The 24,356-nt window shown below is 40.7% G+C and overlaps 1 protein-coding gene across 1 annotated transcript in view; it reads left to right on the top strand.

Moving 5' to 3' along the window:
• LOC124555637 (UPF0587 protein v1g245604) overlaps window positions 1–24,356 on the top strand; it is a 138,393-nt gene that overhangs the window by 44,930 nt on the left and 69,107 nt on the right. The window contains exon 3 of the mRNA XM_047129615.1: window positions 12,851–12,934. Within this exon, the coding sequence (XP_046985571.1) occupies window positions 12,851–12,934 (84 nt within the window). The remainder of the gene's footprint in view (window positions 1–12,850; window positions 12,935–24,356) is intronic.

The raw sequence follows: 24,356 nt of genomic DNA, 5'->3' as shown, positions 1-24,356 counted from the left end.
TTGCAGCCCAGGACTTCTCCCTATCCACTGGAGAGCACATGACGACCTGTGTGGTAGTGACCACTTCCCCATCTTCCTGTCACTGCTCCAGTGTCAGGCACACAGACGCCTGCCCTGATGGGCTTTGAACAAGTCGGACTGGGGAACTTCCACCTCTGCTGTCACTGATGGAATCTCTCCCACACTGTAACATCGATGTGATGGTTGAGCAGCTGACTAGCACTATTGTTTCTGCAGCAGAAAACGCGATCTCTTGCTCTTTAGGATGCCTGAGGCATAAGGCAATCCCTTGGTGGTCGCCGGAAGTCGCAGAACCAATTACAGTGTCGGCGAGCTCTACAGCGGCGTAAGTGGCACCCTTCCCTGGAGCACCTCATAGCCTTTAAATGGCTCCGTGCCCATGTTCGCTACCTTATCAAACAAAGGAAAAAGGAGTGTTGGGAGAGATATGTCTCCACCATTGGGTGCCACACGTAACCTTCCCAAGTCTGGGCAAAGATCAGACTTCTTTTCTGGTACCTGGCCCCAACAGTTGTCCCCAGTGTTATCATAAATGGCAAGATATGTACTGACGCAAACGCGATTGCCGAGCACTTTGCTCGAACCTCTGTGTCATAGAATTACCCCCAACCTTTCACACACTCAAACAGTGGCTGGAAGAGAACGTCTTCTCATTCACTACATGCTGCAGTGAATCCTGTAACGCCCCATTTACGGAGTGGGAGCTCCTCTGTGCCCTTGCACATTGCCCCGACATAGCTCCTGGGGCTGATCGGATCCACAGCAAGATGATTAAACATCTCTCATCTGACTACAAGCAACATCTTCTCATCATCTTCAACTGGATCTGTTGCGATAGTATCTTTCCATCGCAATGGCGGGAGAACACCATCATTCCGTTACTCAAACCTAGTAAAATCCTGCTTGATGTGAATAGCTATCGGCCCATCAGCCTCACCAACATTCTTTATAAGCTGCTGCAACGTATGGTATGTCGGCAGTTGGGTTGGGTCCTGGAGTCACGTGGCTTGCTGGCTCCATGTCAGGGCAGCTCCCGCCAGGGTCGCACTGCCACTGATAATCTTGTGTCCATCGAGTCTGCCATCCGAACAGCCTTTTCCAGACAGCAACACCTGATTGCCACATTGTATGAGTAAGGTCTCCTGGGACCTCTCCCGAGTTTTATCCAAAACTTCCTGTCGCTCCGTACTTTCCGTGTCTAAATTGGTGACTCCCATAGTTCCATCCATATCCAGGAGAATGGAGTCCTGCAGAGCTCTGTATTGAGTGTGTGTCTATTTTTATTGGCCATTAACGGTCTAGCAGCAGCTGTAGGGCCGTCTGTCCCACTTTCTCTGTATGCAGACGACTTCTGCATTTTGTACTGCTGCTCCAGTACTGTTGTTGCTGAGCGGCATCTCCAGGTAGCCGTCTACAATGCAGTCATGGGCTCTAACCCATGGCTTCCAGTTTTCAGCCGGAAATTCGTGTGTCACGCAATTCTGTCGGCATTGTACCATTCATCGGGAACCTGCACCTTGCCTTGATGATGATCCCCTCACTGTAGTGGAGCCATATCAATTCCTACGACTGGTTTTCAATGCTCGAGTGACTTGGCTCCCTCATTTTCCTCAGCTTAAGCAGAAGTGCTGGCAACAACTCAGTGCCCTCCGTTGCCTGAGCGATACCATTGGGGTGCAGATCGCTGTATGCTGCTGCAGTTCTACAGAGCCCTTGTCCAATCTCGAATTGACTATGGGAGTGTGCAGTGGCTGCAGTGTTTTCACTGCAGAGCTACCGGCCATATCTCGTGCTCTTGAGTACATCTGCTCATGCCCTGGCGAGTCATTTCTCCTGTGTTCTGACTCATTGAGCAGCCTACAAGCTATCGACCAGTGCTACCCTTGCCCCCCTCTGGTAGCATCCATTCAGGATTCCATCTATGCCCTGGAACAGTCCTGCTGTCCATGGTGTTTGTGTGGATCCCAGGACACATCGGAATCCCCGGCAATGAACTTGCCAACAGGCTGGCCTAACAGGCAACATGGAGACAGAGAGACAGACGGACCAGGTAGTCACTGTGGCCAACAAGGTAAGGTGTGGAGAGAAGTTGCTGTTGACTTTCTCTCATAAGGCAGATACCTTTTGGACAGCTCTGCAATCTGTTGCTATGTCTGCTTTAAACATATCACCAACCATTATTTCAAAGGTTCCTGTGGCATAAAATCTTAAGGTTAACTGCAGTATGCACATAGCAGTCAGTGGTTGGTTTGTTTTATCAGATAGCCGGCCAGAGTGGCCGAGCAGTTCTAGACGCTTCAGTCTGGAACCGCGCGACCGCTACGGTCGCAGGTTCGAAACCTGCCTCGGGCATGGATGTGTGCGATGTCCTTAGGTTTGTTAGGTTTAAGTAGTTATAAGTTCTAGGGGACTGATGACCTCAGATGTTAAGCCCCGTAGTGCTCAGAGCCATTTTTTTGGTTTTATCAGATAGTCTCTGAGCTTTAGTTGCACTTGCTCTAGAGCACTTTTCTCCAAACAAAACCTCAGCTTAAATGCCTTGTTATTTAAGTCCAAGAGTGGGTTCACCCTTTCACAGAACATGCAGGGAGCTCGTTGGGGCTCGTCATCATCATTCTCTGCGGACACATCTAGATGCTCACGTATTTGTAAAGTAAAAGAAAGGAAACAACGTAATTCACATTGTATAGTGTTACTGCACACAGAATTTTGTCCAACAGTGGTCCAGAATGCTTGGAAAATGGAGTATGATATGATTTCAGTGGTATGGGATAGCATGGTAATGTTATCATTATCTGTACAACCAGTAATGTATAGAAAGTAGTAACAAATTTCAAGAATTGACATGGGTTCCTGATTTTCTGCACTGCATTCCGCAACCCAACCGCCGAGCCACCAAAATTAATGAAACAGAGTTATGTGGGTAGTTTATTTCAAAATACTTAAGTTTTATTTATCAGTGCACGTGGAATTGTAACAAATTCAAGTGGCTCTGAGCGCTATGGGACTTAACTTCTGAAGTCATCAGTCCCCTAGAACTTAGAACTACTTAAACCTAACTAACCTAAGGACATCACACACATCCATGCCCGAGGCAGGATTCGAACCTGCGACCGTAGCGGTCGCGCGGTTCCAAACTGTAGTGCCTAGAACCGCTCGGCCACCCTGGCCGGCGTAATTGTAACAATTCAAAGACATATTCAGTAGTTAAAAATTTAATGCGAATTACATAGTTACTGCTACTCGTGCCAAAAGAGAATATATATAGGTGCTGTTGAATCATTATCGACTGCTGTCAAGCCCGCATCTCGTGGTCGTGCAGTAGCGTTCTCGCTTCCCACGCCCGGGTTCCCGGGTTTGATTCCCGGCGGGGTCAGGGATTTTCTCTGCCTCGTGATGGCTGGGTGTTGTGTGCTGTCCTTAGGTTAGTTAGGTTTAAGTAGTTCTAAGTTCTAGGGGACTTATGACCACAGCAGTTGAGTCCCATAGTGCTCAGAGCCATTTGAACCATTTGACTGCTGTCAAAATTCCCATAGTTAACTGTTCGCCGCAAATATTTTTGAATTTTCTTTTCTTACTCTGCTGGTAAATGCCTGTAAAATGCCTTTGAACTAATTACATAAATTACGAGTTGTCTCCCAAGAGATGTTAAGAGATTATTTCAATTGGTATCTGCTAAAAACTAAAGATATGGATCATAGCACCACTACACTGTAAACTGGCAATTGGAGCTGAACCAGACTTTGAGCCACAAATTTTCACCAGTCAGCTGTGATCCAACTTCACAGTGATATGATCTAGAATTAACATTTATTCAATGCAGATTTCCAGGTTAAGCTTGATCTAAGGTCATTTTCTGTTTTAACCTAATTTTAAATGCTTTATACAATTGGCCCTGAAAGGAGTTTTCTTATCTGCTTCCTTTACAATACCAGATTACTGTCCGACCAAGATATGTTCCTTTTTGTGCTGTATCCAAGATCTACTGGATTTCTTATGAGAGTTCTGACTTCCGATAAGCGCGAGTTCAGTTTTTCCTACATGAGTCTGTTTTCCTAGAATTCATCAACCTAAAACTTAATACACACATGATTAGATAAGGATGGCCCCAATGCCACTTGCCGTTGACTGATGCAATTATCCTTTAAGGTGAATCCAAAAGGTACATCAATTACTTCTTCCCTTCATGTATTCGGGAAGTGGATTTTCTACCTCGTAGTCAAGATATCAGAGTTGCTCTTGAATAGATAGTCAAATAAGTACCTACCTTTGCTGTTGGTGAATGAAATTCCATTCTTGACATAAATGCAAGTTCTGGAGCTTTTTCCCCCCAGTATAAATCAACTTACTTCCAGTTCCATTGAGACCTAATACTCCCCTTGATGGGTGTATATAGGGTTCCTGAATCAGGGCCAAGACCACCACCTTCCTAGAAGATGACGGGGCAACAGTTGGCCCTGCAGGTTTTTCTGCACCAACTTGCCACCATGATCGCTTTTGATGTCTCTAAATATCCTGATGGTAACATGCGAGAACTCTAAATACAGTTTTAGGTTCTGTTCTCGCATTGCACTCTGAGATTGTTCACCGACTTCCACCACAAAGGGTTGGCTGTCAGATACAACCTTGATTAGCCCAAAGTTCTCTATCAAGACCTGGTTCTGTGCTTGTACTGTCTTGCACAGAGTCTTTGGGGGAGCATCCTTAAGAAGTTCCGGTACCAAAATTGATACCTTTCCAGTCCTGAAAAGTTCAGCTACCTCCCTGACCAGCAGCTTCAATCCTCCCACCGAGGTATCTTAGGCACCAAATCCTTAAACCAATCCACTGCTCGCACCCCCTCACAGAGAAATATTAGAGCACCTTTTTCCAGATAGACCCTTCTGAATTTGAATCCTCGTCTTGTCATCCTTCTCAGAGTCGTCTGAACTGTAGTTGCTCCTGCTGTGAGATGATGATGACCAGTGGATATCCCTATTTGATAACTACCACCCTGAAACATGTAAATGCAGTGCTGTGGTTCTGTTTCCTTATTTTTTGCTTCAGTTTTTTCTGGATCCAATTATCCTGAGAAGTGGGAGTATTAGCCGACAGCCTTGTTCTCTTGTTCACTGTCTTGGAGGTAGAAAGGGGTGTGTGTAACCCCCTTCATTCTGAGACAGATTTCTGTTGTAGGGCTTAGGTTCAAGACTTTTTAATTCCCTCCACTTATCTTTAGGAAGCCATCCTTTGCCGTGCTGTTCTTTTTGTTTTGCTCTCTGGGACTCACTACCTTAATGTAGCACTGACCTTGCATGTGGAGAGGCTCGGATGTTCGTGTGACGCTGAGGGTTATTCCAGATCTAGTGCAGCTACTGACATGGTCTCCATACTGGACGGGTCTCAGTGTATGAACCAGATGTAGTGTGTCCCACAATGCCCTATCTCTTCTACTTCAATTCCCACAGTTCTTCCCTAATTTGCCAGGTACCCCACCCAAGGTGCGATCCATGCAGCCTTGAACTCTGTGGACCTCTGTGTTGTTAGCCTGATACATCCCCAATTCTTGCAAGATCAGAAAAGAGAAAACAGGAAACAAAACAAAAACTGAGGGACTTGACAAGCCTCCCAACACTCAAGGCTGTGGGCCCTATGATCTCACCATACTTACATGTGGATAACTTGTGTGTTTACTGCAGTTTTTCAATCATCAGTACTGTATTGATGAACACCAGTTGCAAGGTACCATCAGTCAAGTGCAGTCTTGGGCTCTCACCCATGGTTCCAGTTTTCCACTGTGAGGACATGTTACACACTTACACTGACTTGGAATTGTTCATCCAAATCTGGAACTTTACCTTCGTAATGAACTGCTCAACCCAAGGTGCGATCCATGCAGCCTTGAACTCTGTGGGCCTCTGTGTTGTTAGCCTGATACATCCCCAATTCTTGCAAGATCAAAAAAGAGAAAACAGGAAACAAAACAAAAACTGAGGGACTTGACGAGCCTCCCAATACTCAAGGATTTGGTTTTGAACTAATGAAAGCTGTTTCTGCAACTGGATCAGACGACAGATCAGTGCAAGAAGAGGAAATCATCACTGAGATGTTGGACCAGCTGAGGATCAAATAGTTGTTTGGGGCTCAGAGGAAAAAACTTCTCAGATAAAAAAAAAGTTCCACTTAATACAGCATTAGCAGCTGTGGCTGTTCAAATATGGACAATTATGGATTTCACACTCCATAGTGCTTACATCCTTCCAGACAGGGAACTGATATATCAAGAGATATTTGGCCAAAGTCAATAGAATGGAGGGTACATGACGACCTCTGTGAGAGTGATTGTTTCCAGATTGTCATGACCTTTCCTCATTGCTATCCAACAGAGTGCCTTTGATGATGAGTCCTCAAGAAAGCCAGTTGGCACACTTACAGTGATGGTCTACCATCCCATGCTACTCCATTAAAGAATAGTGATGACTTATTGCAGGACACTACTTCAATACTAAAAACAGTAGAATTGACAATTCCCCTTTCTTTGAAAGAATCTCGTCAGAAAACATTCCCATGGTTCACACAGGAAACTGCTAAGGCAATCAAGGATAACATGTGGGTGCTCCAATTACATAAGTGTCACCTGTCGGTGGAAAGTCTTGTGCCTTTAAAAGCCTCTGTCCTAGGCACGTTAACTTATTAAACTCCAGAAGAAAGAATATTGGGCAGTTCGTGGTACGTGTCATTGAAGCCTCTGCATCCAACAGCTATGCCTCACTCCTCCATCTACGCAAAAGACAGGTAGAGGATAAGAACCTGTCCTACCCTACAGTACAGGAGAAAGAAGTCATCGGGGTCTGTGCTAAGTGTGACACTTTGTATGTTGATGATTAATGGGCTTTTAGAGGCTGTGGGCCCTATGATCTCACCACACTTACATGTGGATAACTTGTGTGTTTACTGCAGTTTTTCAATCATCAGTACTGTATTGATGAACACCAGTTGCAAGGTACCATCAGTCAAGTGCAGTCTTGGGCTCTCACCCATGGTTCCAGTTTTCCACTGTGAGGACATGTTACACACTTACACTGACTTGGAATTGTTCGTCCAAATCTGGAACTTTACCTCCGTAATGAACTGCTCAACGTAGTAAAGTCATAACATTTTTTTCCAACTTTTCTTTGAGGCTGGGTTGATGTGGCTGATATTCATCAGCTTAAAAATAAACTCAACACATTTCATTGTCTCAGTCCCATCTCCTGAGGTGCAGCTCCATCCTCTTGCATGTCTACACAACATTATTCGTATCCCTACTGGATTATAGGCTTCTGGCTTACAGGACAGTGGTCTTCTCAACATTACAGGCTAATGGAGGTGATCTACAACTGCAGGATCTGGCTAAGATGAATCCTATGGGCAGCCTTTCTGTCAACACAAATCCATCTCTTATGGATCAGATGTCACCAATTAGTAATAAATTATGCCATATGTGGCAGGGGTAAAATACAGGGAGCAAAAGGCTGTTTACAATTTGTACAGAAACCAGATGGCAGTTATAAGAGTCGAGGGACATGAAAGGGAAGCAGTGGTTGGGAAGGGAGTAAGACAGGGTTGTAGCCTCTCCCTGATGTTGTTCAATCTGTATATTGAGCAAGCAGTAAAGGAAACAAAAGAAAAATTCGGAGTAGGTATTAAAATTCATGGAGAAGAAATAAAAACTTTCAGGTTCGCCGATGACATTGTAATTCTGTCAGAGAGAGCAAAGGACTTGGAAGAGCAGTTGAATGGAATGGACAGTGTCTTGAAAGGAGGATATAAGATGAACATCAACAAAAGCAAAACAAGGATAATGGAATGTAGTCTAATTAAGTCGGGTGATGCTGAGGGAATTAGATTAGGAAATGAGGCACTTAAAGTAGTAAAGGAGTTCTGCTATTTGGGGAGCAAAATAACTGATGATGGTCGAAGGAGAGAGGATATAAAATGTAGGCTGGCAATGGCAAGGAAAGCGTTTCTGAAGAAGAGAAATTTGTTAACATCCAGTATTGATTTAAGTGTCAGGAAGTTATTTCTGAAAGTATTCATATGGAGTGTAGCCATGTATGGAAGTGAAACATGGACGATAAATAGTTTGGACAAGAAGAGAATAGAAGCTTTCGAAATGTGGTGCTAAAGAAGAATGCTGAAGATTAGATGGGTAGATCACATAACTAATGAGCAAGTATTGAATAGGATTGGGGAGAAGAGAAGTTTGTGGCACAACTTGACCAGAAGAAGGGATCGGTTGGTAGGACATGTTCTGAGGCATCAAGGGATCACCAATTTAGTATTGGAGGGCAGCGTGGAGGGTAAAAATCGTAGAGGGAGACCAAGATATGAATACACTAAGCAGATTCAGAAGGATGCAGGTTGCAGTAGGTACTGGGAGATGAAAAAGCTTGCACAGGATAGAGAAGCATGGAGAGCTGCATCAAACCAGTCTCAGGACTGAAGACCACCACAACAACAACAACAACAATAATATGCCATATGTGACCATAGCTACTCTGAACACTCTGATCACCATATCCCTTTTGCTGACTGGGGGATTCACCTCTCACAAGGGTGGACCAAGCCTGGTGTTCTAACAGCAGTTTGTCTGGAGTCTTTTTGCTCTGACCTATACCTCTCTCCATTGAACCCTTTCATCAGGTTACCTGTTGTGAAAACCCTTCCCCTCTACTGTGGTGTGTACCTCATCCAAAGATCCCACTGGATATTTCCATTGCACAAAAATAAATGTTAGATTCCCTCAATGTTTCGGTGTTTGTTCTCTCAGTTCTTGGTGACAGTCATCTATATTGAAAGCTCAGAGAATGCCGATCACATTTGCTGTATGTGGACACATTTTGGGTTCATGAATAATGCACACAACATCGTTTTCTTCTCCTCGAAGCCTTTAGCCTTCAGTTATTAAAAGGAAAAATGTACTGATGGCCTTCATGTGTAGTCTCTTTTGACCCCACTAAAAATTAATTAATTAATTAATTAATCAAGCTATATGCTTGAAATGCAGTAGTGTTTTTACAGCAGAATTAGTGGCCATTATCCAAGCCCTTCATTATATTTGTACTTGCATTTGCGAAAATTTCCTGTCTGTGGTGACACTCTGAGCAGCCTGCAGGCCATAAGCCAATGGTATCTTGAGAACTCGTGTAGTTTTGACCGAATATTATCTTCTTTCCTACTTACATGTCTACATGTTACTACAAGCTCAGTTGTATTAATCTCCCCCCCCCCCCCCCCTCCCCTGCCCCCATGTAGGGATTCTGGGACATGTCTTTTAGATCAGTTAGGGAAGGAAGATACTGAGATGGAAATTGTGGAGATGAGGATACCGGGAGCTGACGTGGTTGACTCGCTATGGCCGCTACAAACAAGCTAGGTACCATAAAAGGATTTTTAATTGCATGGTTATCTTCCCTTTGCTATTCTGGAAGGGAATCTACTGGCATCGTGGTGCCCCTCTTGTTGCTGGCCCACATCCTGATAGTGCCCCAACTTCACTGATTTGCTGCAAACACTGCAGCTTGACAACTCTTTGTCTTTACTTTTAGGCAGTGATGTTCAAGTGGCAGATCTGATATGTTTTATTTGAGAGAGTTGTTTATATGAACTCATTCAAAGCTTGCCACCATGGTCTCTCTTCCTTTTTTCCTCATTCTGTGATGTTAACATTCAGCCAGTATCATACTATGACTGCCAGACAGGTGCAGAAGTTAAAACTCTTGCCACAGACTAAATGGGGGCGTGGGGAGTTCTCTAACTGTTTCAGACCAGCACATCTTTCTTTATCTTTTGATATTTTCTTTCCTTCTCTCTACTTTTTACCAGATTCTCTGCTTCAGATGATGCCCCAAAGATCAAATTGGCAGGCCACCATTTTCTTCTCCTCGAAGCCTTTAGCCTTCAATTATTAAAAGGAAAAACATGCTGAGGCCTTCATGTGTAGTGTCTTTTGACCCCACTAAAAATTAATTAATCAAGCTATATGCTTGGAATGCACCCCTGTTGCAGATGCCATTTTTAAGGCTATGCATAGCAGTGCCACCTGTCGAAACTTGATGAAACCATAGGAGCTGAAGTAGGAATATTCCATGATGTCCCACAACAAATTATTCTTTTTTCAACCAAAATTAGCATAGAAAAAAATTGTTGCATCATTTATTGAACACCCCTCATAGTCAAGTTTGGTCTGCTCCCATAGCAGTTATAAGTAAGTTGCTGGCATTTAGTTTGCTTCTGGGTAGTTTGCCAACCATGTAAATTCATTTTAATATATGGGTGGATCATACTTTCTTCTCTTTTTTAGCATGTTTTACGCACACACACAATTTCTGATTCTAGCAAATAATTTTAATATCATGTTACCTGTTAATAAAAAGTACAGCTTTCATCAACCCAAAGTTTGGTTGTAATGCCACAGTGCTTTACTAGATGTGATCGTATTGGAAATGGTATTCCTTAGCCTTCCTCCAGCTCTTGAGCTGTCTAACCCAGCCAGGTACAGGGAGACATACAGTTGAAGGTTGAGTCCAAACCACAGTGCAACTCAACATTTTCATATTAAGAAATACTGCCAGAAGTGAAAGAAGTGATACATGACAAAATCCTAGGAATATCTGGGAACTGAACCAGAGACCTTTGGATCGATAATGTGACACTTAACCACTGGCCCACCAAACCTTAGTGTTTCTGTTTAAACCTGTCTCACTCAAAAACAAAACACACACACACACACACACACACACACACACACACACACACACACACATATATTCGGGCCACCCAGAAATCAAGTTTTCTTTTCTATTTTAGTAAACATTCTTATTCTTTCTCCAGGTGAATGTGAGGTTCGGTCTGTGACAAAGTTTCCCAGTGCACAAAATGTAGTGCTGATTGAAATTTATCAGCAGCTGTGTCAATTGTTCTGGTAAATGTAGTGAATAAACGAACAATACATCACTGGTGTAGGCAATTTTCTGTAGGTTGTCAGTGTCCACTTGAAAAGAGCTGTGTATGACTGTCCCTCATCAATGATGACCTTGCGAAGCTGGTGTGACAGCATGTTATGAAGAATGCTCACTCCACTAATATGGATGTTGCCAGCCTTTTTGTGCAGGTATTGTGGTCCTTGTTAGATGAACCTGTCCCTAAGGTGCCAGATGACGCCAGTGATTTCCTCAACAGGATTGTCATGGGTGATGAGGTGTTGGTTGCTCACTTTATGCCAAAAACATAGAGGCAGTTGATGCCTTGGTGTCACAGTGGGTCTCCAGTTAACATGAAGTTCAAATAGACTGTCAGTGTGGAAAGTGATATGTCTGGTGCTCTGGGACAGGAAGGGCATTTTGCTCATTGCCTTCTGCCCAGTGTTGAAACAGTGAACAATAACCATTTTGCAAAACATTGTGGAAATTGCAGTGGGCTATTCAGAATGGGAGGCATGGGATGCTCAGTGCAGATGTTGTGTTGATCCACGACAATGCTCGCCTACATACAGCTCGACACGCGACAGTTGTCCTAAAGAAGTTTGTCTGGGAGCTGTCCGATTATCTACCATACAGTCCTGATATTGATCCCAGCATTTCCATCTTTCCTTGCACCTCAAGGACTTCTGTCCTCTTTGTCAGCATTTTTGCAATGCCAAAGAGATGGAAACATCTGTGAAACATTGGTTCCATTCCTAGTCAGCAGACTTCAAACAGGAATATGAAAGTTGATCCCACAATGACAAATGTCTTAGATCTGCTGGTGATTGTGTTAAGAGAATATCTCAAATATGCTATATCTGTTGCCAGTGAAGTTTTACTTGTAGCTAGGTTGGAAACTTAATTTCTCTATGACCCTCATATATGCTGGTAGGTGAGAGGGAGATGTTCACTTTATGACAGTGTCTCAAGTGAAAAAGGACCAACAGGAATAATAAGGAAATAGCTTACATTCACCATAATTCTGGATCAAGAATGTCTTACAATGATAGGATGAGAAGAAACATGTTCATGGGGGAAGGGTGTAATGGTGTATCTTTAGAGGTGACTTTCCATTAAGGCTGTCACTACTCTACCTGCTCACTTACTGTCATCACAGTTTTTCCTACCTAATCATAGTTTTGAATTGTGAACCAAAGAACCTCAGAAACTGTAAATTCAAGAATGAAATTAAGTGAAATCCAGACTGTTAGCTGCTTACAGGTGTTGATAAATATCAATGTGGGCAGTTGAAAATGTATACCTCAACTGGCACTCAAACCCAGGATCTCTTGCTTGCATGGCAGATGCTCTACCCAAATGAGCTATCAAGGACACAGAGGATAGTGCGACTGCAGGGACTTATCTCTGGCATGCTCCCCATGAGACCCACATCTCCAACTTACTGTTCACTATACTCGTTACTCGCAGCAGTCGGTCTACCGATTCCCATAAGAGTTTGAGCAATGTAAGTGGATCCACACTGAGAAAGATCGTTGGCCAGTAAGCCTTATCTATATGAAGATGGTATCTACTTTATATTCTGTCAACTTGTTGTGTTTCAGAGATTGGTAATTTGGTGCTTTTCAAATATATACATAAAATTTAATTCTTGAATTGCGTGTATTTGTTCATAGTAAGGTACTCTGTGTCGGGGTTTTAAACAAGTGGGAATTTTCTATATGAAAGCTCACAAAATTGTAGAGATGGTAGTGCAGTAATCAGTTTCCTTTTATTAAGAAAGAAAAACAGTGTTAAGTTCTAAGATATTAATGTTAAAAAAATTTTCTTCATTGTGATATAACAACAGTACCTAGCCTTATTCAAATAAATTTTATTTTTTGCAGAGATTTAGTGTATACGTCAAAGCTGAAACTGAGAATGTGGAGACTTTGTTCTTCAATCCTGATGAGTATGTCTGGAATATAATGGTAAGTTTTTTTTAAATATCTACACATCAATTATAGTTTACTTTGTAGAAGACCAGGGAATCAACATGTGTTTACTTGGTGTATCATAATTGAAAGTCCTGTGTGAAATATAAATAATGGAAGGAGTAAAGGAAACAACTTTTGATAGGATAGGATATGCCTTTGACAAGACTGGAATAGAATGTGCTTGATGGGAACGTAGGACAGATTTCACACTTATGTTGTCCACAGAAATATGACTCATGTGGCAAGAAGTTAGGTTAGGTTTGGCATAAGAATGAACCAGGATATCTCTTAGATTGGGTGGATTACAGAATAACACTTAGGAAAAAGTGGGAAGTTTAGTCGTAAGGATGTTCCTCACTTTCAGGCATGAATATAGGTATTTGAAGCCCTAGTGAAGGATATCCCACTCTGGAGTTACACGGATAATGAGGGGAGGTGCTGCTTTGCTGCTGATTCATGGAGCTGGAGATACGATGAGGGGCACGTGTGAATATGGCATGGGAGATCTGTTTGGGGACAAGGTTTCAAGGGTAATGCCTGTTTGTGATGACCTTCAGCATACTGGGTCAGGATTTTGCTTGTCATATCGCATGTGCAGTATATAGTGGCCAGATGATATGGGAGAAACTTTGAAGTGTGGAAGGGATGGCCACTATCAAAATGGAGGCACTGTTGATGAAGTGTGGAAGGGATGGCCACTATCAAAATGGAGGCACTGTTGATGGTCAGTGAGCTAGATGTGGCAGTGATATTTATGGAATAATCAGTGAGGTATCGGTCATTGTTCAGGGAGGTGACCCACAGGGCTGAGGAGGACTGCGTAAAGTGAGTGGAGGAGAAGGTGTTGAGGCTGTGGAGGAATGAAAGTCTCTTGGCCCTGCTTCCATATCATGAAGAAATCATTGTATCTGAACCATACAAGGGACTTAGGATAATGGGTGGGTAGGAAGGTATCTTCTAGATGGCCTACAAATAGGTTGCAATGCTTGTTCGCATGGCAGTGCCATGGGTTTGTTTGTGTATCTTCCCCTCAAAATAGAAGCAGTTAGAAGTAAGAAAGTAGTGTGCCAGGTGTATAAGGGAGGAGGTGGTGGCTTAGGAGTTGGTAGAATGTTGGGAGAGATTGTGTTAGAGAACAGAAAGCACATAGGTATCTGGGATGTTGATGTGTATGGAAGGATCAACACTGAGGTGTCAGATGGTAATAGGAATGATTGAGAGGCAATCATGGAAGTGGTTTGTCTATGGGAAGCCAGGCTGAAGGCAAGGAGTTAAAGGTCTGGTAAAAAGAGAACCAATATTCTTTCCATAGAAGCACAGTACTCAACTACAATGGAGCATCCAGGATGGCTTGTATGTGGAAGAGTCAGACGTTGATGGATACTTTCTGTTAGGTAATCACAACAGTTCCTCATGTCAGTGATGAATCCTTTGTCTGCAGAGAGGATGACCAAATCAGGGTCTGTCTTTAGATTGTTAATGGCTTTTCTTTCTTTAAAAAAGAGGTTTATGTTTCTGGGAAAGGATTTAGGAAGGAGGATGAGGCCACGTTGTAGGTAAGGAATTCCTATAAGGTAACCAGGAAGTGTGGAGGATCACAAGTGGGTTGAGTTATTAACTTAGAGAGCAAGTCTTAACCTTGGCTTTTTGTCAATTTTTGTTGGAGATTTTGGTGGTTTGATGGTGAGGTCTTTGGTTAAGTGTGTCCTATTTTTATCCCACCACAGGCATATCCTACCCTATCAGAGGCAATGCCACATTTGAAAGCAATCACATCATATACTACCTCAATTGTAACTTTTGCTCAACCTTTCATATAAACCTGAAAGAATAACTACTGTCAAAATGGAGTCAAGAGCAGAGTTGGCCACCCTGTGGTAGAGCATAATATGCATAAGTTCAGTGTCCTCCTCCTAGACTATTCCTCAATGCTATTGTCCGCAGCTCATGCTCTCGCGGTCCTGGGTTCGATTCCCGGTGGGGTCAGGGATTTTCACCTGCCTCGAGATGAGTTGGTGTTCGTGTTGTCCTCATCCTTTCATAATCATTCCTGAAAGTGGCGAGTTTGGACTGAGCAAAGGTTGGGAATTTGTACGGGAGCTGATAACCGCGCAGTTGAGTGCCCCACAAATCAATCATCATCATCATCATCATCATCATCATCATCATCCATGCTATTGTCTGTTACTTGCAACTCCCGTGGTAGTCTACTTGAATGTGGAAGTTGCAAAAATGTGATGAAAAAAATTAAAACATCAATTATTCCCTAATTTTGTAGGGTTTTTGACACTGTTCATATGACATTAGCAAAATGAATGGTACGAGGGTGAGTTAAATGAAAACCTTAAATACTTTTTTAAATATTATTTATTGTGCAGAAGTGGTACAAAGCTGTGAACAAATATAATCTGTGTCTGCCAAGGAACATTTAAGAGGAAATCTATGGAGAAATACATGGTGTGATTCGTCTCACATGGCACTAAGAGAAGAACCAGTTTTGCTGATAAGTTTGGAAGATCGCAGCTGGGAAGAAACCCAAAGCAATGAATATAGTGGTGAATGACCCCTGAAAAGATGGGCTAATTTCACCCAGAACTGCAAATAATAAATCAAGAGTACTAGTAATTACAGTCCTATTGCTTTTAGTTACAATTAAATGTATTTTGACCGTTAATGGTATTACTAAGACTTCAAGCATTAATATTTTGAGAAGTTGATATGCTGTCCTATGTAGCTCTGTGTAAACTGCTTCTGAATGACATGGCTGAAAATAGACTAATTGTATTGTGGTTTGAGAGATATAATTGGAGCAAGGAAGCATGAAAATGGTGTTCTTCCTTGATGGAAAGCAGTCTCAAACCTGAGCCAAGGCAGTATTTGAAGAGTAGATATATACCAACAGTCAAGTTTCTACTATTTCTTTCCTTTAGTCATGTGTCTCTTTTTAATGTTGTCACATTTTTAAGTTTTTGCATCTTTTTCACCCTTTTTTGCTATTTTGGGAAGAAAATAAGTTATTTACTTTTGTTTCCAAGTTTCTGTACTTGTGTTCATTCATTTAACTTTTTGAAATACTCCAGTGAAGAAAGTAGTTAAAATCTAACATTGCAGGCCTTCTGAAATTTGTGATAGTGTTCCTTTTTGATTTTTGAGGTTTTTTTTATATTTTGTGCAACTGTTGTTATTCTCAAACAACAATGGAAATTACTGTACGAATAATATTTAAAATAAAGGAAAGGCAACCACTAACCTATAGCTGACTGATGCGTGGCACATAGAAATATGCAACAGAAAACAGTATTTATGATCTCTTCCAAGTTTTTGTTCTTGCTCTTTTTCTAGTGGAAGTACACACATTTACACTCTCTGCTACACAGATACACTCAGACCATGGCCACGGGTATGTATATTTGGGAGTGTGTGGTTGTGTGCACACATGTATACTTTTACTAAAGAAAGAGCAAGAGCACAAAAATATTATAAACACTGTTTCTGTTGTGTGTTTCTGTGCATCTCACATCAGTCAGCTATAGGTGAGTGGTTGCCTTTCCTTTATTTTTGTGTTGTTCCTTTATCTGCTTCTATTTTTATTTTTTATTTTTTTTTTATTTATTTATTTTTATTTTTATTTTTTAGAGATTCTAGTTTTGCTGTGGTTATAAAACTGCTGCTGTTATACTCTGTTCTGTTTTGAAAATGAAACTTTTTGTGGTGGAGAAACTACAAATTCTTTAGTGACTGGTACCTGAATTTATGCCTATATGTCGATGATCAATCTGTGTGCTTGAAATATGTGTAAAGTTGGCAGAATGTCACGCCAACTGTGTTTTAATTAAACGATGTAAAACCTTCATGTATTTTAGCTACAAAGTTTTTAAGAAACCTATGACGAAATAAATTATGTCCTGTTCCTCCATTTATCTAACATTAACAGTAGGTTTTGTAAGAAATTATAGTATGTTCCATAATTGTAAAACGAGTGCATAACTCCATGCTAACTAGTACAGTCACTGGATTGCAATGGCTCTGTACTCAGAGCAAAAATATTATCTGTAATCCATTTATGCACCAAAACGACTACCAGTATCGTGTAAACACTAGTTCACTGCTGTTGTTTAGTGCAAAAGTTACTAGTGATGGTGGAACGAACATATGTATGTACAGACCTTGCTGTTTTACGATATATGGACATACATACTACTTAGCAGCATTACAAATGTATATAACAGCAAATGATGACACACAAATCTGTCAGCTTGTATAAAGTAGATATGGCTTAAAGCCAAAACAAGTAAGTAAACATGATTACATAGCTGCAGTTTTCGTTTTGTGTAATCAGCACACAAAGATTTTTGTGAAATATTGTATTAACATTTTGTATTTCAGCTGCACTTGTTATGGCCTAATGCCAAAATTGCAATAGTGGAAATAAAAAGTTTAACAGTCACTGGTGTAAACATGTCTTTGAAGTAATGCAACACATTTCTTTCTGAAAGGAGGTGAGTTTTATTCAGGATTACAACACATCATATTATTCCCCACTTATTTGGCTACAAAACCCTATTTTTAATCTGTGTTCAGTGTGGTGGCCTTATGCCAGCTTACTGGGAAGGCCTGTATGTCCACATGGGAACAGTCTACTGGTCGACATTGGAGCCAGTATCTTACTGCATTAATAACCTCCCCATTATCCACATATTACTTCTCACGGAGTGCAACCATCATTGGCATTGGAGGAAGCGAGCTCCAGGCTGTAGAGAGGATGAGAAAGAACAGTCCAGTGAAGTTTTGTGAGCTCCTCCTGAATGTACAGACTTGTGTAAGGCCTTGCATTGCCAAGGAGAAACAGACATTTGTTTGCATTTTTGTGGTGACAAACACGCTGAAGTCATTCTTCAGTTTTCTGAGGGTAGCACAATGCACTTCACAAATGAGAGTGCCCACACATTCCACATTGTAGGAGTCACAGCTGTGCCAGGTGGGGTTGGCCGGTACACATGAGATCAGACAAGTTTGCACGGCCTTGTTGCGATGATGGCAGGTGCTTCCCCCCAATGATTCATCATGCTTTTGTTCACTGCCAGGTCTCTGTAGACATTCTGTATGTGCCTGTGAATATCTGCTATGCTACAGTTCTCCAACATAAGAAACTTGGTGACAGCTCTCTGCTGGGAAAACACCTCCATTAAAGACACCATTTTGAAGGCTACGTATAGTGCTGCCACCTGTCTGAAACTATTGGGGCTGAAGCGGGAATATTCCACCATGTCCCGCAGCAGATTCTACATTTTTCAACCAAAATTGGCTGAGAAAAAGATGTGTTGCATTACTTATTGAGTGCCCCTCTTACAATAAACAGAAAAAAGCATAATTCATAAACTGTTCTAACTACATACAATATGTACTGTATATAGAAAATAATGGAGAATGTATCATTGAAACCTCATTACAGTGAGCAACCAGTCAAATGCAGTGTGAACACACAGTTTCATCAAACGTACTGTTCACTCTGTGACACGACATTTAAAGACAGAAGCTAGCATCCATTTGCAACAGTGGTCAATGGCACATGCATTTACATTTAATTCGGGAGGACGATGATTCAATCCCGTCTCTGGCCATCCTGATTTAAGTTTTCCGTGATTTCCCTAAATCGTTTCAGGCAAATGCCGGGATGGTTCCTTTGAAAGGGCACGGCCGATTTCCTTCCCAATCCTTCCCTAACCCGAGCTTGCGCTCCGTCTCTAATGACCTCGTTGTCGACGGGACGTTAAACACTAACCACCACCACCACCGCCACCATTTACATTTAAGTTTGTCATATCAAACGGAATTAAACATAATATTCAATAAAGAGTGTTAAAAACTGAAGTTATGGGTGATGTCAGCAACTGAATGGTCATAAAATATGGGAAGAGTATTGGAGAAGGTAAATAACTTAGTCTAAATGAGCAGGCAGGAAGCATAACTAAAGGTTAAAGGTGTACATCAATAAATTGTGAAATCACTTTGAAAAATATAAGATGCAAGGTAAAAAAGACAGTGGGAACATTGCAGTGCCAACAAGTTCACAGTGGCCAGTAGGATTCAGTTTCTTCAGGCATGTTCTAATTTCCTAGTGTCCTTCTCAGTTACTGATGTTTCGTGGAAGAGTGAATGTGGGCCATGAAGAAGCGGTCTCAGTGTCCTTTCAGTTTTGTATGAGAGAATATGATTTCTGGTCACTCTTATTTCTGTATTCTGCTGCATAACAATTCAACACATATCAGCATTTTATCTCATTAAAGCAACTTCTCAGAATGTTAATAATTCTGACAAAAATTCACACTGTTGATTTAAAATCTGTTGTGGAGAGCTCTTTTCATTGCTGAAGATTTCCACTTTCTCTAGCAAGTCAAGTAGTCTTCAATTGATTGCCACATATAGCACTTCCATATTCTGTTTTATGTCTATATGCTTCAATTCAGGAGCTTGTTGTGTTTTGGTCCAATGTTATTGACAGAGAGATTCTCAAGGTAGTGTTTACTTGAAAGCCTATTCTAAGATTTTATTTTTTGAAACAGTGCTTAACTTTTTGTGGCATTTTACAAGTATACATCATAGCAGTGCTTAACTTTTTGTGGCATTTTACCAGTATACATCATAGCAACATGCTTAGTTTTTGTTTTTTGGTTCCCATTTGTGAAATATTTACCTCAACTTTTTCATTGTGATTCATTTATTTTTTGAAATATTTCCATAAGTGTTAGTGACAGTGGAGATTTTGTGATGGTTCACTACAGCTATTTGTTTCAGTATAGCAAGTTCTTTATTTAATTTTGTTGTAATGGTGGGCGTGCTAGGTGGCAAATCGTGGAGCTGACAGATGTTCATTTGTAGTGCTGAAGATGCCATGAATGGGCATTTATTATAACACTGGTGCATGTGGGTTTTATGTAAAATCTGAAAACATTTATTTTTTTGGTTACAACCAGGTACAGGCTTTTAACAGTTACCACGCTCTTGTTCAAGAGTGAAGTTGATTTTAGGGTGCATAGAGCTCAAAGAGTGTATAATGTTATCTATGTCTGCTTCATTGCCTTTAAAAAGGAGAATTGCATTATCTATATATTCTGTATTATAAACAGGTTTCCTTTTTAAATTATGCTAGCAGTTTTGAAAAACTCTCTTCTCCAGATAGCTGATGACTATTTCTGCTATTGTGCTGCTAAACTGTTTCCCATTGTGAGACCCTCTTTCTTCTGGTAGTTTTTTCCCATTATAGGTAAAATAATTGAAAGATAAAACCAGTTTTAAAATCTTAACTAGTTCAATTATTTCTTCACTATTCTTTTTCTGTGTGTTGATGGATTTCTTTTTATAATTTGAATAGTTTTTGACTGGTACATTTTTGTAAAATTAGCAATGCGCAAAGATGCTAACATTGCATCATTTTGAATTTTATGTTCTCCATTGATTTAGCAAACTTAAAGCTGTTTTCTTTCTTTTATGCTGAAAGATGGCTGATATGTGTGTTTACTTTTTAGCTTGTTTTTCAAAAGCCTGTTAAGTTTATAACATGGATATGTGATGTTATTCACTATATGATGAACAGATTTCTCTGGATTATGCATTTAAATATGAAACTTCCAGTCTGGAATCTGAAGGTTGATTACTGGAGTATCCACATTTTCAGATTATGAAAGTAAAATGTTTGTTCTAGCTAAGTTTTTCTTAAATCATTGTTTAATATTTGTTTTGGATCTCTTTTAACTTCAATAATGGCATTTTCAATGAACATTTTTATGTTTTCTGTGTGTATTTACTATCATAAACAATAAGTCATGTTGCCTTCCTTGGCTATAGTGTTGATAGCTTTCTCTCTTCCTAGATTTTTATTAGGATTATTTAATGTGTACATATAGTTATTTCTCAAGATGTTCATGTTGTGTTGTACTGTTTAGAATGTTTTTAACTTTGACTGCTGTTTTAGTTAAATTTATTCACCTTTGATCCATCTGTGGCAACTTTTGTTTCTGATGATATCACTCTTTGTTTCTATTCAGTTGGGGAGTGCTAATATATTGAAGACATTGACAGTGTCTGATAATTGCTCATTAATTTAATTTTTGTAACAACTCTGTCATTAAACTGATATTGATTGGTGTCATATTCATAATTTTTTTCCATTATTTGTCTAATAAAAAAACTTTTGGTCAGAAGTGCTTCTATTTGGCTGAAAACTACCTTGGTATTTCCTGAGGATATTTTCAGCACATTTTTTTATCCTTTCATTCAGCGCCCTGGAAAGTATCTTGTAGGCTGTATTCAATAAAGTTATGCCTATATAATTTTCACAAGGTAACTCTTTTCCTTTGTTACACGTAGGGCATATTATTCCAGTTTTCCAGCTCGCAGGCATCCTTTCATTTTCCCCACACTTTACTTATTAATGCATGTATTTCACATATTATGGGATGACTGCCGAATTTTATAAGTTTTGAACCTACCTCATCTTCACCAGGGGCACAGTTATTTTTCAATTTATGTATCCCCAACTCCACCTCCTGCATTGTTGGTCTTGTTGCTTCTTCTTTCATCTTCTCTTGCCTCTATATTCACCTCCTTTTCTTGTGGATTTTCTGAATCCATGTGTGAGCTGGTATTGAGCACATCTTCAAAATATTCTGTCCCTCTCTGGAATATTTTTTGTTTGTCTCTGATTACCTTTACCATTTCTAATTTTACATGCATTTTGTGGTAGTTGAACATTTTTTCTCATCTCTCCTATTGCACAATAATTTTTTCTCATTTCATTCTGTTCCTTTAGTTCTTCTATTTCTTGAAATTTTGCTTCCAGCTGTTTATTTATCTTTTTCTTACGTATCCAGTGAGCATTAGGCATTAATACTTTATACACATCCACATTTCTTCTTGTCTCTCTCAATAGCATTCTCTGTCTTTCTGCTTTATATGTTCTGTTGCTAATCTACATTCATCATCAATACCTTTCCTTTTTTATCACAGTTACTTCTTCTGCTGCCTCTTTTGCCACTCTCTGGATCCTGTTTCATCTAACCTGATTTCCCACTGTTTCCTTGCTTTTTAATTTTTATAGCCTTTCTCAGCTTTTACAGCATAGTGGTCTGAATCACAGTTTGGATCCCCACAGCTCTATGTATTTATGACTGATGTGGCACTAACACATGATGTATTTGGTTCACTACTCCACTTATACTTGACATCCATGTTCCAAGATGAATTCTGTTACGTGGAAAACAGGTACTCAAGATGACTACATTATTTCTAGCAGAAAACTGACATATCTTCACTCTTGTTTCTTTCTTCTTGTAATATGTATCTCTCTGAGACTCTTCCACATTCATTTTGCCCAAAATGTGCATTAAAGTGTCCGAAAACTGGCAGTAGGTTGTAGTTTCATACTTTGCTACTTGTACTTATTAAGGTCTTCATAAGTCTTCTTTTATTCCTTCTTCTACTACCTCTGTCTGTGTGTAAGCTGTTATTATATTCCTGAATATCCCATTTATTCTCTGTCTGTTGAGTCTTTCATTTATAGGTTTAAACTTCAAAATAATCTCTTTTATTGTTATAGATTGACACATTTTTCTTTCTGGTCCACTATAGAGATAAGAATACAGAGGTGTATGTATCTGTCCTTGCACTTGCCATCTCATTTCTTGTAGTGTCACAATAGTGTACATAAAGTTCATGATCTCTTCAGCTATTTCTCCCATTTGTCTAGGTTTCAACATTGTTTGTATATTGCTTGTTGTTATAGCCAACCTTATGTCCTTCCTCTATGCTGAAGTCACATTCTGTATGTTCCACCCATTATCCGAGGCTGTTGTTGTGGTTCCACAATATGATTTTTTTTTTTTTTTTTACTGTTTGGGGTTGTCTAACTTTTCCTTCAGCTATTACTACAGACTGATAAACTTATACAACTGGTGAATTTGAGCTACTGTAAATTCTTTTACATACAAAAATTAAATAATAGCATGCATATTACAAATGGTGGGAGCAATGATTTTTTAAAGTCATGTGTCGTACTGCTGCTGACTCAAAACTGTTTCTTCATAAAAAATCAATAGATGACACTGCACTCGTTCATATTTCCAGGAAATCAAAATGCCCAGACAGAGAAAGGTGTAGCCTATGATATATATACTGAAGAGCCAAAGAAACAGGTGCACCTGCGCCTAATATTGTGTAGGACCCCCGCAAGCATGTGGAAGTGCCACAGTATGACATGGCATGGACTTGACTGTCTGTAGTAGTGCCGAAGGGAATTGACACCATGAATCTTGCGGGGCTGTCCATAAATCTGTAAGAGTACAGCAGGGTGGAGATCTGTTCTGAACACCACATTGCAAGGCATCCCAGAATGCTCAATAATGTTCATGTCTGGGAAGTTGAGAGCCCAGCAGAAGAGTTTAAACTTGGAAGTCTGTTCCTGGAGCCACTCTGTAGCGATTAGGGTCATGTGGAGTGTTGCACTGTCCTGCTGGAATTGCCCAAGTCGGTCAGAATTCGCAATGGACAGGAATGGATGCAGGTGATCAGACATGATGCTTACTTATGTCTCACTTGTCAGTCATATCTAGATGTATCAGTGGTCCCATATCACACCAGTTGCACATTCCCCACACCGTTTCAGAGCCTCCACCAGCTTGAACAGTCCACTGCTGACATGCAGGGTCCATGGATTCATGAGGTTGTGTCCATACCTCCACACATCCATCCGCTCGATAACATTTGAAATTAGACTTGTCCAGGCAACATGTTTCCAACCATCAACAGTTCAGTGTCGGTGTTGACAGGCCCCGGCGAGGCATAAAGCTTTGTGTCATGCAGTCATCAAGGGTACACGAGTGGGCCTTCGGCTCTGAAAGCCCATATTGATCATGTTTTGTTGAATGGTTTTCGTGCTGACACTTGCTAATGGCCCAGCATTGAAATCTGCAGCAGTTTGAGGAAGCGTAGCACTTCTGTTACGTTGAACGATTCTCTTCAGTTGTTGCTGATCCCATTCTTGCAGGCTGTTTTTCTGGCTGTAGTGCTGTCGGAGATTTGATGCTTTACCACATCCCTGATATTCATGGTATTTGTGAAACCTCACTTCATCGCTACCTTGTGAGATGCTGTCCCATTGCATGTGTGCCGACTATAACACCACATTCAAATTCACTTAAATTTTGATAATCTGCCATTTTATCAGCAGTAACTGATCTAATGACTGCGCCAGACTCTTGTTGTCTTATGTAGGCGTTGCTGACTGCAGTGCTGTATTCTGCGTGTTTACATCTCTCTGTATTTGAATACACATGCCTATACCAGTTTCTTTGGCGCTTCAGTGTAGATTGCCAACACACTGCTGTGTTTGGGCATTCCGATATCCTCTGACTTACAGTTC

The sequence above is a fragment of the Schistocerca americana genome, chromosome X (assembly GCF_021461395.2).
Source record: "Schistocerca americana isolate TAMUIC-IGC-003095 chromosome X, iqSchAmer2.1, whole genome shotgun sequence".
Taxonomy (NCBI): domain Eukaryota; kingdom Metazoa; phylum Arthropoda; class Insecta; order Orthoptera; family Acrididae; genus Schistocerca; species Schistocerca americana.
Note: the sequence above shows the minus strand (reverse complement) of the source record. Positions and strands in the feature narration are given on the sequence as shown.